This window comes from Oryx dammah, unplaced genomic scaffold (assembly GCF_014754425.2).
Source record: "Oryx dammah isolate SB20612 unplaced genomic scaffold, SCBI_Odam_1.1 HiC_scaffold_24, whole genome shotgun sequence".
Lineage (NCBI taxonomy): Eukaryota > Metazoa > Chordata > Mammalia > Artiodactyla > Bovidae > Oryx > Oryx dammah.
Window position 1 is genome coordinate 20900220 of NW_024070208.1, and position 18531 is coordinate 20918750.

At 49.0% G+C, this 18531-nt stretch overlaps 2 protein-coding genes across 3 annotated transcripts in view; one reads left to right on the plus strand and one right to left on the minus strand.

The window, feature by feature from the left end:
- Nucleotides 1–2687: 2687 nt before the first annotated feature.
- Nucleotides 2688–18531, plus strand: part of SERPINE3 (serpin family E member 3) — a 30775-nt gene continuing 14931 nt past the window's right edge. Inside the window, exons 1-4 of the mRNA XM_040266967.1 lie at nt 2688–2943; nt 9464–9697; nt 11538–11738; nt 14569–14767. Of these exons, the coding sequence (XP_040122901.1) occupies nt 2688–2943; nt 9464–9697; nt 11538–11738; nt 14569–14767 (890 nt within the window). The remainder of the gene's footprint in view (nt 2944–9463; nt 9698–11537; nt 11739–14568; nt 14768–18531) is intronic.
- INTS6 (integrator complex subunit 6) overlaps nt 14952–18531 on the minus strand; it is a 104137-nt gene continuing 100557 nt past the window's right edge. For both annotated transcript variants that reach the window (XR_005725651.1, XR_005725650.1), the window contains one exon: nt 14952–15420. The gene's annotated coding sequence lies outside the window, so the exon portion shown is untranslated. The remainder of the gene's footprint in view (nt 15421–18531) is intronic.

Consider the following 18531-nt stretch of genomic DNA (forward strand, 5'->3'; position numbering starts at 1 on the left):
ATGGATGGGTGGGTGGGTGGGTGGGTGGGTGGGTGAATGGATGGATGGATGGATGAATGGGAAGCCCACTCTGGATGCTATAGAATAAGTTATACATATTTATTCCCCCATCACACTACAATTTAGAGTTCAAGGCATGCAAAAAATGCACAATCTCTACATTGAAGATCTGGGGAAATTTCATGCAAAATAATTCTAGAGTTGGAACTCTCCTAAGAGCTATAAACTATTCCAGGCTTGAGTGTCAGCAATTAACTCCACTTGAAAAGTGAAACACCCGCTGATTACAGGGGTGTGAGTGGTGGTCAGATGAAAAACAGTCTCATTCTTTTTCAAATATTAACTCTAACAGATGCCTCAGAGAAAATTACTGAGAACTGCATTCATTTCCAAGTGTCTTCTTTTCTTTAATCTCTAACGACATGTAACCTACCATGTATTTTGTACTTAATACAACACCTAAGAAATTCATAGAAATGTCTGCAACTCTGAATTGGGTCACAAGGACAGACTTTGAACAGAATCTGCTTATTCTTCCCCAAAATGTGCCTTCATTTAGCTGACAACACAGTCTCTTTCTCATATTGAGTCACAAGATTTATTAACTGCTATATCTTGAGAACAAGATTGCTTAGAGTACTTATAATATTTATTGTATTACATATAAATAAAGAAATGCACTTTTATTAATAATAAATAAGGCAAGGCACCTTGTTCCAAACTGATTGTGCTATATTTTACTTTTCCTTCCCCCCTTTTTTGCAGAATGTCATTTGCTAAAAGTTTCAAGTCATGCCAATGACTGATGTATTGTTCTCTTCCCAGGAGGGGGGGAGAAGCATGAGGTACCTGGTACCCAGCAAAAGCCCTAACGGCAGAGTTATCAGTGAAATTCCTCCAAGTGACAAAGGGCTACAAGAGGGGTTCCTCGCTGGTACAACCAGGTCACAAGCCTAAGCAGGCTTGACGGGTGTGGCTGGCTCCCTCCCCAGGGCCCGCTCTGTTTCCGATCTGGGCTTGGCTGGCTGGGCTAGGCTCCTGCCCCTGGCTCTCTGTGGGACCTCAGGCTCCAGGAATTTGGACCGAGTGGTAGAGACATCGCCGACAGAGACGGCAACTGCCAGCTTCCTCCCTATGCTGTCTTGTGATTCAAAGCAGATTCTGCTCCACTTTTTTAAAAGGGGGAGCACGTTAACACGGGAGACCCACAAGGACAGGAGTCAGCAAGGAAACTCGGACAGTCTCATCCAAGAGAAGGTGAGTGAACAGCTTGTCCACAGTGAATCATGGCAGGGACGTGGTCACGGGGAGCCTAAGGGCGTGAAGGGTTGATTGCTGCCTCCCTGGGAGAGGTGATAGGAGCGTCAAGAGCACTGGGAGCTGGTCATTTCGAAAAGACTGGGGTTTCCAAACACACAGAGAAAGATTCCCACACCTGTGCACAACCCCACCCCTATGATGCCTTTGTGCTTGGCTGCAGAAGGAAAGAGCTGAGAAAAAAGAGGATGCTTTTCCATGTGGGGCCTTTATCTGAAATAAACACCTTTGAGCCCAGTGGCTTTACATGCAAACTTCTCATCCTCAGATGACTTCTTTGGGCTGGGACCCTCTCTCACCAATCCTGCCTGATATCACAGTCAGACAACTGAAGAGAAATTGCCACAGGTTGTCCGTGTGGCACAGTCACTGAAAACACTTTGTGCCTCGCGTTTCTCTTCTTTGCATTAATTTCCAGCAAAGGCACTCTCTTCCTTGAAAGGGTACATCTCTGTAGCAGGAGTTCTATCTGCAGCATTCTGCTCTCTGTGAAAGTGTCCTTTTTATGAAAATAATTCACATCACAAGAATTCTGATATCCTAGGTACAATTAGCTCATGGATCAATATTTCAATGTGCATGTATGTGCTCAATCTTGCATGGACCACCCAGAGGAGACCAGGACTGGAGTCCCAGGCCTGTTTCCACCCTATGTTTTCTTAAATGACCCACTGAAGTCTCTAAACCTCATCATCTCTATATTTGCAATATAATAACAGCTACCATGTAAGATTGTTGTAATAATTAATTGTGAAAATACAAAGTCCTTTTTAACAGAGTATATTATTTGTTATTACTATTATTATTAATGATAGACATGGCCCAGCTCTGAGCTAACTAAGTACTGAGAAAAATGAGTAAGACGTACTTTTCATGTTTCTGAGCCAACATAATGCTTCTGGTCTGACCAGAGCTTCACCCAAGGTCATGCACGTAGTAAGTGACAGTTGTTCAGTCACCAGTCACGTCCGACTCTTTGCGACCCCATGGACTGCAGCACGCCAGGCTTCCCTGTCCTTCACCATCTCCCGGACTTTGCTCAAACTCATGTCCATTAAGTCAGTGATGCCATCCAACCATCTCCTCCTCTGTCCTCCCCTTCTCCTCCTGCCTTCAATCTTTCCCAGCATCAGGGTCTTTTCCAAGGACAGAGCAGGCCTAAAATCCAGGCCTTCCAGCTCACAGTTTGATTTCCAGCAAGTGTTTCTAAGGCAGATACAGAGGCGCATTCCGCTGCGGGTAGAAGGGTGCTGGGTAACAGCCTGCTAAGGGATGCTCAGCCGCAGCTGGGTACCAGCCCCAGGCCCACTCCTCTGCAGGATGGAGCAGCTCCTGCCTCACCTGCGTCTCTTCCCTCCCCTGCAGGAGCCATGCGGTCTCTCCTACTGGCACTCCTCCTTCTTCACGTCTGCCCCACCAGGGAAGCCAGCAGCCTCCATGAGGACCTGACCCTGCTGAGGGCGGACCTGGCGCTTCGCCTGTACCGGAGCGTGGCCATGGCCAGCAACCAAACCAACCTGGTCCTCTCCCCCGCTGGCGCCTTCATCCCCCTGGAGCTCCTGCAGTTTGGAGCCCGGGGGAACACCGGCCGGCAGCTGGCCCAGGCCCTGGGCTACACCGTCCACGGTAAGCAGACTGCTGCTCCTCCCATTCTGCTGCTCACGCCCACTGCCCTGCTCACACTCACACTTGACCTCATGCTCAGGCTGCCTCGGGTGGCAGGCAGAGAAGGCTGCCCACTGGCAAGTGTGCAACAGAAGGCATTGACACTCTACATCACGGTGGTGGTTTAGTCACTCAGTCTTGTCCATGGACAGTAGCCCACCAGACTCCTCTGTCCACGGGATTCTCCAGGCTGGAATACTAGAGCAGGTTGTCATTTCCTTCTCCAGAGGATTTCTCCACCCAGGGATCGAACCCACATCCCCTACATTGCAAGGCGAACTCCCAACCACTGAGCCACCAGGGAAGCCCACATCGTGGTTACTCTTAATAAAATTTCTAAGGTTCCCTTCTACCCTTGGGTTTGGCGGCAATTTCTCAATTGCATTTTACAAGCCCTTTTAGAATGCTTACTAGATGCCAGAAATCACTAGAAGCACCTTACCAATACAATCTAATTCACTGTAGCAACAACTCTATCGAGGTAGGTAATTATCTCATCATCCCTATTCTAGAGATAAGCCAATTTAGGCACAGAGTGGGTAAGCAAGTTGCCCAAGGTCACACAGCTAGCAAGTGGTCAAGCTGGAACTCAAGTCAGGCTGTCTGGTTCCAGAGCCCATCCTGCTGTAACAAATGTGTGACTTCTAGGCAGAGTCATATTTACCAACATAACTCAATATTTATGAGTTTAAGCTGGAACTCAAGCCCAGGCTGTCTGGTTCCAGAGACCATCCCGCTTTCATAAATGTGTGACTTCTAGGCAGTCATATTTACCAACATAATTCAGAACACCTCTGCCAGTGGGGGCAAGAGTCTTGTGATGCCAGGTCAGCCACACCTGGCCCCACTTGGGGCCTCCGGCCCTGGTCCCAACCTCCCAACTCCATCTGAACACAAACACTTTACACACACACTTTTTTATCTAAGAATAAGATGCCAGTGAAAAAGGATGAGAATTAAAATTATATAAATTAATCCCTTTTTAGAGCACCCAGGAACTAATACCAAGACAGTCATAGCAAGAGCTCCCTTGGAGCTGGCATCTTGCGTTGGCAAGGTGAATGCTCCAGAAGGCGGCCTCGGGCACTACCTGTGTGTCCTGTCCCCACCCCACCCCATCCACACCCTGTCCCCTGCCAAAATAATTCTCGTGAGCCTGCTGGCCGACCTGCAAGTACGTTTTCTCTCTTAGGGTAAGTGAAGGCAAACAGAAGTTATCACGTTGAATTTTGCTCGGCAAGTATATTATGGAAATGCACATATCCGTGGAGTTGCTCTCCAGCCACATTAGATTCAGCGCAAAGCCATCCGTCAAGTATTTCTGAGCTCCTGCTCTGTGGGCTGGTGCTATGCCAGGAATTTAGCAGCCAGGTATATAAGAACCCTTTGAACACAAGACTCTCAGTCTTGTAGGAACAATGCCCATAGAAACACATTTTCAATACGGGGCAGTTAGTGTACTTATGCGAAATATGCTCATACCAGGGAGGGAATGATTTATTCCACTAGCAGATCAGGAAGGCTCCCCAGATAACAAGACACCTGAGCTGGGTTATGAAGAACAAATAGGAGTAGGAAAGAGGGGCAGGCATTTCGGCCTTGAAACATTTTCTCACAGAAGTCAGGATTAGGGGGAAAGTGAGAAACGCAAATGAAATTACCCTGCAGAGACAGGGAACTGATGACAGTCGGTGCTTCGCTGTCAGGTAACGTCAGGGTACCTGCTTAAGCAAAGTGTGGCGATTAACAGGGTTTCCATAGAGCCCATTCAAGAATTACCGAATGTCCAGAATGCTTAATGGTCAAACTCTGGGGAACATAATCTCACTTTTTTTTTTTTCTTACTTATAAATGGCTTCATTATCTCATGGATCCATGGTTAATTATTACAAACAGGAATGTGCTGCTGCAGAGTTCTAGTTAATGGAATACCCCTGCATTTGTTTGCCCCCAGATGGTTCAGAGAATCACATGAGTGCTGATTAAGTCAACCTGCTACTGCCCACCACCTGCCCTGTCCCAGTCTTTCTTTTACAAAGGAGCACAGATCAGGAACGTGAACCCCACAGCCCAGGGGCTTGGGGCATTGTTCCCATCTGATCAACAGAGCTCTGTCCACGTTTGCAATGAGCCAATGGGCGCTTGTCTTCTCACTGACATCCAGCCAACAGGTGCGCACCAGCAGTTGTGTTCTTTTTAATATTTATTTGGCTGCACTGGATCTTAGTTGTGGCACATGGGACCTTTGATCTTTGTTTTGGTATGCAGGATCTTTTTCAGCTAGGCATGTGAGATCTAGTTCCCTGACCAGGGATTGAACCCAGGCCCCCTGCACTGGGAGCAAGGAGTCTTAGCCACTGGACCACCAGGAAGTGCCCGACCACCGGCAGCTTTGCCAGTATCCCCACCAGCTGGTCCTAAAGCTGGGCATGAGCTTCAGAGCAGGCACCAGTGATATTCCCAAAATATTTTTGTTTTCACTGCATGAAAATATGATTTCCCAGGGGTCCAAGTTCTAGGGATTTCCAATGCTTTTCCAAGTCAGTTAATAAAGCACACATGTCAGCTTTCACACATCTCAGCTTTCTGTCACAAGAACGATGCTGGGAACAGAGGCCTCAGAGATGGGGGTGGGGAAGAATTCTGTTTGATGATGCACGTGGACTCACTTTTACAGTTGTTATGTCACTTGATCCTTATAGAAATCATATGCAATCGCCAAGCCTCCTAAAGTGCCTGTTTTACCAATGAGACAAAAGGTTAATGCGGAGAACGCAATGGCAACCCACTCCAGTACTCTTGCCTGGAAAATCCCATGGATGGAGGAGCCTGGTAGGCTGCAGTCCATGGGCTCGCTAAGAGTCGGACACGACTGAGCGACTTCACTTTCACTTTCATGCATTGGAGAAGGAAATGGCAACCCACTCCAGTGTTCTTGCCTGGAGAATCCCAGGGACGGGGGAGCCTGGTGGGCTGCCTATGGGTTGCACAGAGTCAGACACAACTGAAGCAACTTAGCAGCAGCAGCAACAGCAGCAGCAAGAGGTTAATGATTTGCTAAGACTCAGCTCACCCAACAGGAAAGTGATAGAGCTGGGATTCCAATTCCAGATTTTCTGACTCCAAATCCTGTGCTCTTTCCTCAACTCCTTAGCCTCCCTCTCAGCCACTGAGCAGGCATACAAATTTATCTAAGCCCCCTGCCTTCACTGTTTTCCACCAGACTTGGCTTCCCAGGTGGCACGACTGGTACAGAACCCACCTGCCAATGCCGGGGACAAAAGAGATGTGGGTTCAATCCTTGGGTCAGGAAGATCCCCTGGAGGAGGGCATGGCAACCCACGGCAGTATTCTTGCCTGGAGAATCCCATGGACGGAGGAGCCTGGCGGGCTACAGTCTATTGGGTTGCAAGAGTCGGACATGACTGAAGTGACTTAGCACACACACACACGTATCCTTACTGCTCTCTCAGCCCAACCTTTGCACATTGTCCTAAACTTAACTCTCTTTGATCAGCACTACAAAGATGGTTCTGGCCAGCTGGAAATTTTATATACATTAGCTGTAAAATCCAAAACCGCCCCCCTTTAGATTCAGTGTCACATTCAAGAAGTTCAGTTCAGCTAATATATTGAGAAGGAAGGCTCTTTCCACGCTGGTCTCTCAAATGAGTTAAAAGGCTGGTCTGCAGCAGGACTCAGAAAAATACCATTTCTTCTGGCATTTTCTTGCCAATCCATGCCATTCCAGGGACCCTCACTTCACACTCTCCACCCCTCCCCAGTACACCCCTGCTTTACTGCAGTCCTCCCCTCCCCTGCTCTTACAGCCACCCAACCCCTCCAGCAGGAAAGACGGCTTTGCAGGAGGGGGAGCGGGAGGGGAGAGGAATCGAGGCAGTAGTTTCAAGGGCTGCAGGAGAGGCGCAGTTTGTCACTATGCAAGTCAGTACCTTTTGCCCCACTGAAGGACATGGCAACCCACTCCAGTATTCTTGTCTGGAGAATCCCCATGGACAGAGGAGCCTGGCGGGCTACAGTCCAAGGGGTCGAAAAGAGTCGGACATGACTGGGCGACTAAGCACAGCAGAGACCAGACTAGGAAATACAGGCAACTCGGCAAAACAGGAGGCTCTGCGAGGTTCTCCCCAGCAGAGGGGCAGACTGCTCCCAGCCCACCTGTCCTTCACCTGGCAGGGAGCAGGGGGCAGGGGGTGGTGAGGTACCACCCCGACAATCAGATGACACTGAGCAACTTTATTAATCTGTCTGAACCCCCGCTCCCTCATCTATAAATGCGATCATAATTGCACGTAATTCGCAGGGTTGTTGAGAGGATTAAAAGTGATCCTGCTTGCAGAGGGTTTAGCAGAATTTGTCAACCTTCAGCATTTTTTATTCTGACGATATATATTCATTCCAGGAGCATCTAGAAAACCACTTCCGATGTGCTCATGGTAGGGACAAACCAGGCTCCTGCGGAGATAAGATTTCTCAAGCCCACTGACTCTGCGCCTTGGGCGTGTCTGTCTGGAAGGATGGCGGGTCCCCTGGGCCGAGAGGGTGAGAGGAGAGGAGAGCTCTGTGACACCCCCTAAGGTCATGTGACACTAAGGACCACAGACATGTCTCCATTCACCCCTGCAGACAGTCTACACCCTACAGGGACGTGATTCGATGAGTATTTATGACCTTCCTCAGGACAGGACAATCTGATGAGTATTATTTTTTTCATTCAGTTTTTTCTCATTAAAACAAAAACAAGCACTTGAGTTAGGCTGTGATTTGCTAGACTATGTATGTATATATGCCTTGAGTCCAGTTTTTACAGCAGTAGATTCTAAGATGCGGCTTTGGTGGTGAAACTTCTGTGGAGTAAACTTGCCCACAGCCGCATCCTGCAGCCTGGTGGCTGCGGCCCCCGGCCCGGGGTGTGTTCTGGGTGCCGCTGCCCCCCAGAAGGACTTTAGCCAGGCAAGTTGGGGGTGGTGGGGGGATGCGTCTGCTGCTGTCTCCTGGCCTGGCCTCTGTGAGGGGACATGGAATGGACAGGCACCCAAGCCAGGTAGGAGGATCGTTCCACTTGGTGCCCTGGGAGAGATGGTGGAGGCAGGGTGGACAGAAAGAGGGTGCAAAGAACCTGGGAGTCACGGCGGAGACTTGTGGGCAGCCAGGGGGCCGTCCCTAAGATGAAGGGGAGGCGAAAAGGAGAAAGAAGGGCCGTGTTCCACAGGCAGCCTCCCTGCAAAGGGGTCCTGCTGGCTGGAAAAGCCCTGTGTGCACAGGTCAGGAGGCTACGCCACTGTGTCGTGACTCAGCAGTAGCTCCACATGCCTGGGGAGACGAGAGGCCACAGCTGTGAACAGTAGTGTGAAAAAGAATTCCCCCGTGAATATGCAGAGAAGGGAACGGCCTCCTGCCTGAGCTATAAATGACCAGGAGTCCACCACCAGGAAGGCAGAAGCTATGCACTCTTTCAAATGCCTGGTATTTCAACATTCCCGCAGGTTCCCGCTGACATGAATAATGGGCTGTCTGCTGGGGCTCGGAGAGATGGCGGAATGGGAGGAGTCCTTACCTTGCCCCTAGATTTTCCAGGTTGAAAGCAGAGTTCCACAAAAGACTACATCCAAACGCTACTCAGATGTGTAGTCGTAGGGATGAACGTTGAGTCCCTGTACCAGAGATATCGACAATTCAACACCCTGGTCACTGCCCAGCACTGCTACTCGTGATGTTCCCCATAAATCCACTGGCCTTGTACATACTTGAAGCCCTCTGCCCACCAGCCCAGGTCTCTCTGCTTTAGCACTGCTCCACGTATTCTGGCTCAGAGAAGGAAATCCAGTATTCTTGCCTGGAGAATCCCAGGGACAGAGGACCTGGTGGGCTGCCATCTATGGGGTTGCACAGAGTCCGACATGACTGAAGTGACTTAGCAGCAGCAGCAGCAGCAGCATATATCTGGCTCAAGAAATTTAGGAAGCACAGTCTTTGGGAGGTTGGTAATGTTTTTCTATCTGACTTAATCTCAGCTAGACTTGGGCTTCCCAGGTGGTTTAGTGATAAAGAATCCACCTGCCAATGCAGGAGATGAGGATTTGATCCCTGGGTCAGGAAGATCCCCTGGAGAAGGAAATGGCAACCCATTCCAGTATTTTTGCCTGAAATCCCATGGACGGAGGAGCCTGGTGGGCTACAGTCCATGGTCGCAAAGAGGCGGACACAACTTAGTGACTAAACAACAACAGCCTGATTTCTTTCAAATCTTCCTGGTTTCTTCCCCCTTGACTTTTCATCTGTGGATTCAGGTTAACCCCTGAGCAACTGAGCTATCACTTTTCCAAACTGACTGTCTACGGTGGATGAACCTCAGGACCTAAGAGTGGAGAGGCAGGGGTCCCATTCCCCTGTATCCAGCAAGCAGAGCCGGAGGTAACTCCTGTCTTACACTCACCATTTTGACTGATCTTCTTTGCAGACCCCAAGGTCAGAGAATGGCTGCGGGCTGTCTATGCCATGCTGCCCAGCACCAGCCTGGGTGCCAAGCTGGAGCTGGCCTGCACCCTCTACGTGCAGACGGGGACGCCGCTTGCCCCCTGCTTCGTGGAGCAGGTCTCCCGGTGGGCAAACAGCAGCCTGGAGCTGGCCAACCTCAGGGAGCCCAACAGCACCGCCATGCTGGCCAACGGATGGGGCCCCAGGCAGACCACAGGTAAGAAAAAACTATCCACCTTGATGAGGTTAATGGAGGAGGGCTGGGGAGACAAGTCCCAGCTGTTACCCATCAGAAGCCATGCAATGGGTACACAGGCAGCCCTCAGCTGCAGCAGAGGCCTGTCCTCTTGGGAAACCTGACCCTGGAGTGAATAGGGCTCACTTTTGGTTCTGTTCTGTCCCTACCCCACCCCACCCCCAGGGACAGACACCCCCGCCTCCCAACACACACACACGAAAGGGTGCTCTTCAGAATCCCAGCAGACTTTGTGCCATGCAACATCCCCAGGTGTGTTTCCACTGAGCTCTGTTCTCATCAACCACTAACCCTCTTCAATGCAAAATGCAGTAGGAGCCCAAAACGTGGTTTCTTAGGAATTTCGCTTAAGGAAATAACTGTATGTAATAACTGCATACAATGTTTAGCCCAGGGCTATCTTAGTGTGCAGCAATTAGGGATGGTTTAATGAAAATCAGCACCTGCACTTTGGCAGGCTAGAGTCCGTAGTGTAGCAGGGAGTCAGACTGGGCTGAGCACGCACACATATCGTGCAGTTGTAATTACCGTCGAAGATGACGAGCGTCACGAACACTTACTGAGTGCTCAGTTGATTTCTTCAGCCCTCTTCTAAGCACTCTGTGGTTACGAGCTCAGTCTCCCCTCGCCATAATCCTAAGAGCTAAGTGCCATCATTGTCCCCGTTTTACAAACGGAGAAACAGAGGCACAGGGAATCGGGCCTCCAGCCCTGTGTCCACAGAGCAGGGGATTCTAACCCAGGCAGTCTGGCTCCAGAGTCCTTGATGATTACAAAGGTTACAGAGAACTAGGGAGAGCACTGAAGACCCAAAGTTTAAAAGGCAGAACAAGGAACATGCACTTCATGAATCAAGAGTCAGCATGTGGGCAGGCACGCAGAGGCAAACTGAACATTCAGATCTGTATTGATAAGGGGGTTTCCCCTCGCAGTTCACTCCAACATTTCACAACGTCTTTCAGTTTACTCCAAAATGTTTAACTCCCTGCTGCAGCTCGTGGTGCTGCTGGGAGGCCCGAAGCCACGGTCAGCTGCTATCAACCCCAGGGGTGAACGGTCCTCTAAGAAAGAGATGGTACACCTGAGAAGACCGGGGCCAGGCTGCTTGGGTTCAAGTCCAAGGTCTCCATCTTGGGCAAGTGGGCAGATAGCGGCTCTGTTGCTCACAAGTATGTGACCTTGGACAACCTTGGGGCCCCATCTTTAAAACTGGGAATAACAACAGAGCTGGTTGGTAGGAGGAGTTGAGGAGGGTTTGCTGCAGCCTTGAAGACAGAGCCTAGCACAAAGCACATTTATTAAAGGGATAAAGAGCTGGAAGAACGCAGCCTGTTGACAGGTGGCCAGCCAGCTCCCCTCTTAGGTAAGGCAAGAGACTTAAAGTCCGTGCCCTGGAGGTCATCATGTAAACAAAGGCTCCGCCAGGGATGAGGCCCAAGAGCACTTGGGGCGATGGGAGTGGGGGGTGGGGGCAACACTGTGCAGCACCCAGTCTTACTTTTGAGTCTCACCAACCCCCCCCCCCCGCACCCGCCCCGCCAGGGGTCTGCCTGAGCAGGGCAGGCCTTCTGCTTCTGGGAAACAATCCCAGCCAGAACTAGCCAGAAGTAACTGGAACCAGCCCGTAGCACCCCAAGCTATACATAAAAAAATAAAAATTAAAGCCTGGTCTCCAATCACAGCTCTTTACAAGCACCACAGTTACACAGCTAAGAGTACGAACAAGCAAGCCACAACCCACCTCAGAGGATGCCTCACGCGGGCGGCAGCCTCTCAGCTGCCCCCTGCTCTCTGCTCGCAGGGGACGGACCGGTGGGCTCCACGTGGGGGCGCAGTGGCAGCGCGGAGTCTGCGCAGCTGGTGCTGGTGAGCACCATGTCCTTCCAGAGCGCCTGGCGACATCAGTTCTCCTTCTCGGACACGCAGCTCCTGCCTTTCACCTGCGCTCAGGGCCTGGCCCTCGAGGTTCCCATGATGTATCAAATGGCCGAGGTCAACCACGGTGAGCGGGAGGAGCCCGGGAAGGGAGGGCTGGGCTCTGCTCTAAAAGGATGTATCTGAGTGGCGCTGTGGGTCCCTCTGCGGTGCCAGGCACAACGTGGAGTAAGGCAGGGCCAGGGAGGAGGAGACTCAGGACAGTGAAGGAGCCGATGGGGAAGAGTACCCCAATTTCATGCCTGGCCTTTCCCTCTGCACGGAGCAAAGCGGGGAGTCATGTAACTGTTTGGGCAAACCGCTTTGCCTGGCAGTCATCCCCTCAAGATGAACACCTGCCTCAGCGTTTGGTGCTGAGAAATGATGGGCGGTGGAGAGTTCAGTCTAGAAGGTTCCCTAGAGCATGTCCACCCGGAAGTGCGCATCGCTTTGCCTGCCCATCCTGCTGGAGTCACTCATCCCCCTCCTGGTGGGGTGCACATGCAGCTCCCCTTCCCAGCAGGCTATTGTGTGTGCTGTGCATGCTCCAGGGTGGGGGGCCCAGCAAGACCAGGCAGGAAGGGCCCCGCCACCCTGCCTGCCTCACATCTCCTCTCCTGGTCACTCCTCCAAACCCTGGTTTGCATGCTCAGCCCCCTCCAGCTTGTGGGACTAACTATGTTCTTATTCCAGAAGAAGTCAGTGAGACTTAAAACAGTGTTTTAGGAGCTTTGGTGTTGAGAACACTTGGTATCATCCTGCTTTGACTCCAAGGACCCTTGTGAGTTCCCAGTGCATTTATTCATTAGTTTATTCAACCAATAATTATTCATTGAGGTCAAGTAAGATGGGAATGGAAGAACATCTGTTGAATAAGTATATATTTACAATGGATTGTATTGAAAGTGAAAAGTGAAAGTGAAAGTCGCTCAGTCGTGTCCGACTCTTTGTGACCCCATGGACTATACAGTCCATGGAATTCTCCAGGCTGGAATACTGGAGTGGGTAGCCTTTCCCATCTCCAGAGGGTCTCCCCAACCCAGGAATCAAACCCAGGTCTCCTGCATCACAGGTGGATTCTTTACCCAATGAGCCATTGAGTTGACCCAAAAGTTCGTTCAGATTTTTCCATAAGCTATTACGGAAAAACTCAAACAAACTTTTTGGCCAGCCCAATAATTCTTGCTCCTAACGCTTTCCTGTCACTGCTGTGAGCCATGCTGGCTGATCTGTCTGCTGGGTGATGCTGGCAGGCAGACTCCGAGATGTGCCTGTTCTCCCCAGCACACAGTGCAGGTTGGCTGGCACATAACGGAGGCTGAGCAAGTATTTACTGAGCAGATACAAAAAGGTATATGAACCATGCCCCTGTCTTTCCCTAGTGACTGTAAGATTTTGCTGCAGTGGCCAGTTGGCCCTGCTGTTTGTCCACCCTGAGGCCCAGGCCCCCCTGTCCTCCCAGGGAAGGGATCGAGCCTGGAGTTCTGCCTGAGACTGGGGCTGCCACAGGCTGCCAAGTCAATGCAGCTCGCCTAGATTGCTCCCTATTATTTGCCGGCCCTGCCCCATCACTGGGTCTGGCCATTGCATCTGCATTCACCAGAAACCCTCTCTGGGTCTCCTGATCTCTGGCCGCTTGTGTCTGCTGCCACCTGCCACCTGTCCCATCACACACTTCCGGAATTAGGCTGGAAGTGTGGCCTGGACTTGTCCTTGGCCAGTCATAGCCATCACACACAAGCTCCCAGCTGTCCATCCTGAAGCCCACTTGTTTATGTCACAGGGTACAAATTACCAGTTCTAATCCAGCCTGAACTCCTGTTTTCTTAAGTCTTTGCAATGCTTTGGGTTTCACAGGTGGCTCAGCAGTAAAGAATTTGCCTGCTAATGCAGGAGACGTGGGCAGATAGATGCCCTGGAGGAGGAAATGGCAACCCACTCCAGTATTCTTGCCTGGAAAATTCCATGGACAGAGAAACCTGGTGAGCTGCAGTCCATGGGGTTGCAAAGAGTCAGAGGTGACTTAGCAACTGAGCATGCTTGCACACACAGGTGTGCAGTGCTTCAGACACTGGGAAATTCCATGTGACATCTAGGCTTAGAGCTTTGGCTGCATGAGTGTGTGCTGAATCGCTTCAGTCAGACTCTTTGCAACCCCATGGACTGTAGCCTGCCAGGCTCTGGTGTCCATGGGATTCTCCAGGCAAGAGTACTGGATTGGATTGCAATTTCCTTCTTCAGGGGATTGTCCCAACCCAGGGATCAAACCCACGTCCCCTGTGTTGTGTTGCAGGCAGATTCTTTACTGCTGACCCAGGCAGCGCTTCAATTCAGGAGACATGGGTTCGATCCCTGGGTCAGGGACAATCCTCTGGAGGAAGGCATGGCAACCCACTCCAGCATTCTTGCCTGGAGGATCCCATGGACAGCGGAGCCTGGCAGGCCACAGTCCATGGGGTCGCAGAATCAGACACAACTGAGCAACTTCACTGGTTCACTGGTTACCTCTAGCGCCACCTGGGAAGCTTTTGGTTGAAAGATAGGAAAATCTAGCACCAAGAGCCTGGGTCCTGATATGGTAACAACAGGCCAGGATTGTAGTGGCTGTCCCTTTAAGAAGGGGTTTGGCTCTCCCGAGTGCCAGCACCCCCACCCTGCCCAGCCACTGCAGGCCCCAGGACTCAAGCCACATGAGAATATCTTTCTTAGAGACATTCTAGGTCTTAGGATCAGCAAAGGTGGCCACAAGCTCCCAACAGTCTTGGTCCTCAAACAGCTCCCTGAAGGTGAGGTAGACACCCTGATTGTTAGTAAAATGCATTGTTCCAGTTCTGGGAGCTGGCCCCTCCCAGGGTCCAGCACTGTCTGTTTCCTTGGGCTCCCGGACAGAACTGATCCCCCATCCACTGAACCCCCAGGCCAGTTTCAGGACCCTGCGGGCCATCAGGTGGGGGTGCTGGAGCTGCCGTACCTGGGAAACGCGGCCAGCCTACTCCTGGTGCTGCCTCGGGACAGAGACACACCGCTCAGCCACATTGAGCCCCACCTCACAGCCAGCCTCCTCCACGCCTGGACCGCCAGCCTGAAGAGAGCCCGGATGGAGGTGTTCCTGCCCAGGTGAGTGGCTGCATCGTCCTGTCGGCGGGCTCCTCAGCCTGCTCCAGTCGGCCAGACCTGGATTACAGAACCCAGGCGGCTGACTCTAAGGTCTGTGCAGTTACCTTGGAGAGCGCCTCTAAACCTTATCACATCCTGAGTATACAGCCATCATTTTTCAAAACCAAATAGGCAAGAGCGCTTATGCAGTTGAGCAAATACAGATATAATTCCCATCAGAAGGCAAATTGAAGCACAAAATCTTTACATCCTTGCACTGAAGGTTGCATTCTTTCTAAAGAGAGGTGAGCCTTTCTTTAAGAAAACCCAATAGGTACAAATACAAAACCCCAAGAGGTCAAAAAGTTAAAAGATGGTGCTGGATTTTGCTTCTCCAAAGCAAAACCTATTTGCAAAACTCATTACTTTACAAAGGGTTCCTCAAGGAGCATCTCTAAATGATAAGCTTCATTTGAAATCAGAGTAAATGCATAATTAATTTGGAGACCAGCAGTTAAACAAAAAAATTATCCAAGGGTTCATTTGCAGTGTGTGGATTCTTCATGCTCCTCCCCACTGGCCAGCTCAGCCTCCTCCACTGACCAGGCTCTCTGCATTGCTGAGCCAGAGGCCTTGGCAGGGTTCCCTCGAGGAGTTAAAAATAAGTCCAGGCCCTGGAACAAAAAACAGAGAGAGAGAGAGAGACCCAGTGAGTGAAGGGCCAAGGTCTAAAGTGAGATCAGCCTAGCAAAGGCAGAAGGTAAATTAAACTAAGAGATAATGCCTATCTCTCCAAACCAAATATTTGAACCCCAAATCAAAGCCCAAAGACTGGCTATTTCAGCAGATCTCTCTATCATGAAGCAGAAGCAAGCCTGATGTTTCTGTTATGTTTAAGAGAAGCTCAGCAAAGGAAGAAGAGCTTTCAAGGCTAACAATAGAGAGAAAATGCGGCTGGGAGTAGGACTTTGCTAGTCTCTTTGAGTGTAGGAGACAAATGGCTGGCCTCGTCCTGGAGCAGCTGATGTAAGGAAGAGGCCCCAGGGAGATGCCCAGAGTCACTGAGAACTATTCACTGGTGTTAATTCTGCCTTTAGAACTTGCAATCCCTTGAGAAAAGATCCTAAAAAACTTTGGAGGATGGAGAGGGACAAGAAGGCAGAGGTCATAGTAACCCAAGTATTCATTCACACTTGACCTTATCTGGATTAAAACAAAAAAAATTTTTTTAATCTCTCTAAGACTATTCAGCCTGCTATCTGAGAAGAATAGAAGATTTTAGGGAAATAAAACTTCCATTGCCTTTTCGGGGTATTTCACAGGCAAAACTAACCAAGTTTATTAAAAAGACTGTTCTGTCTTCCATTGAATTTTCTTGACACTCTTGTCAAAATCAATTGGCCATAAGTAGAGGTTTATTTCTAGACTTCCTAGTTTTATTCTATAGGTACAAATGTCTGTACTTTTGCCAGTACTGCACACTCTTGATTGCTTACTTTAGCTTTTTAATGCATTTAGAAATCAGCAGTATGAGTCCTTCATCTTCGTTTTTCTTTTTAAAGATTGTTTTAGCTATTCTGGGTTCCATGTCTTTCTATGTGAGTTTTAGGATCAGCTTATCAATTTCTGCCAAATAAACAGCCAGGTTCTTGATACGGACTTTGCTGACTCTGTAGATTAACTTGGGGAGTATTGCTTTATAACAATATTAAGTATTCCAGTCCATGAACACAGGATGTCTTTGATTTTCTTCAGGTTTTCTTTAGTTTTTATCAAGGGTGTTTTGTAGTTTTCAGTGTACAGGTTTTGTTAAATTTACTTCTAAGTATTCTATTCCTTTCGATGCTATCATAAATGGGATTTCATTTTCATTGCTAGTGTAAAGAAACAGTTAGTTTTTGTATCTTGATCTTGTATCCTGCCACCTTGATGAACTCACGTATTAGCTCTAATAGTTTTTTCTCTGTATGTATGTGTGTGTGTGTGTGTATATTCTTTAGGATTTTCTATATACAAGACCAGGTCGTCTGTGACTAGAAAGAGATTTAGTTCCTTCTTTTGATTCTGGACACATTTGCTTTCTTTTTCTTGTGTAATTGCCCTGCACACCCTTCAGTAAAGTGTTAAATAGAAGTGGTGATCATCTCTATCTTGTTCCTGATCTAGGGGGAAAGCATTCAATCTTTCACCATTAAGGATGATGCTAGCTGTAGGGGGTTGTAAATGCCCATTTTGAGGTTGAAGAAATCTCCTTCTATCCCAAGTTTGTTAGGTGGTTTTTGTTTTTATAAAAGAATGTCAAGTGCTTGGACAAGTACTTTTTCTGCATCTCTTGAAATGATCATGTCACCCTTGTCCTTAATTTCATTAATATGGTATTTTACATGGATTGATTTTCATATGTCAAACCCACCTTGCATTCCTGGGAGAAATCCCGCTTGGTCATAGAGGGATTTCTATGTTGCTGGATTCAATTTTTTAATATTTTGTTGATGATTTTTACATCTGTATTCATAAGGGACACTGGTCTGTCATTTTCTTGTGAAATCCTTGTCTGGTTTTGGTAAAGGGTGTTTTTTCTAACTCAAGATATTTTTGTAGCATCTCTTCTGGCCTGGCCTTCGTAGCCATACAAGAAACAAATCACTGTCCTCTTTCAGTCATACCTCGTTTTTACTATTGTCTTTAGTTACTACAAATGGTATTACCCAGTTTATCTCCTACCATAACCACCATCAGTTCAGTTCAGTTCAGTTCAGTCGCTCAGTCGTGTCCGACTCTTTGCGACCCCGTGAATCACAGCACGCCAGTCCTCCCTGTCCATCACCAACTCCCGGGAATTCACTCAGACTCACGTCCATCGAGTCAGTGATGCCATCCAGCCATCTCATCCTCTGTCGTCCCCTTCTCCTCTTGCCCCCAATCCCTCCCAGCATCAGAGTCTTTTCCAATGAGTCAACTCTTCGCATGAGATGGCCAAAGTACTGGAGTTTCAGCTTTAGCATCATTCCTTCCAAAGAAATCCCAGGGCTGATCTCCTTCAGAATGGACTGGTTGGATCTCCTTGCAGTCCAAGGGACTCTCAAGAGTCTTCTCCAACACCACAGTTCAAAAGCATCAATTCTTCAGCGCTCAGCTTTCTTCACAGTCCAACTCTCGCATCCATACATGACCATAGGAAAAACCATAGCCTTGACTAGATGGACCTTAGTTGGCAAAGTAATGTCTTTGCTTTTCAATATGCTATCTAGGTTGGTCATATATTTTCTTCCAAGGAGTAAGTGGCTTTTAATTTCATGGCTGCAGTCACCATCTGCAGTGATTTTGGAGCCCAAAAAAATAAAGTCTGACACTGTTTCCACTGTTTCCCCATCTATTTCCCATGAAGTGATGGGACCAGGTGCCATGATCTTCGTTTTCTGAATGTTGAGCTTTAAGCCAACTTTTTCACTTTCCACTTTCACTTTCATCAAGAGGCTTTTTAGTTTCTATTCACTTTCTGCCATAAGGGTGGTGTCATCTGCATATCTGAGGTTATTGATATTTCTCCCGGCAATCTTGATTCCAGCCTGTGCTTCTTCCAGCCCAGCATTTCTCATGATGTACTCTGCATATAAGTTAAATAAGCAGGGTAACAATATACAGCCTTGACGTACTCCTTTTCCTATTTGGAACCAGTCTGTTGTTCCATGTCCAGTTCTAACTGTTGCTTCCTGACCTGCATATAGGTTTCTCAAGAGGCAGGTCAGGTGGTCTGGTATGCCCATCTCTTTCAGAATTTTCCA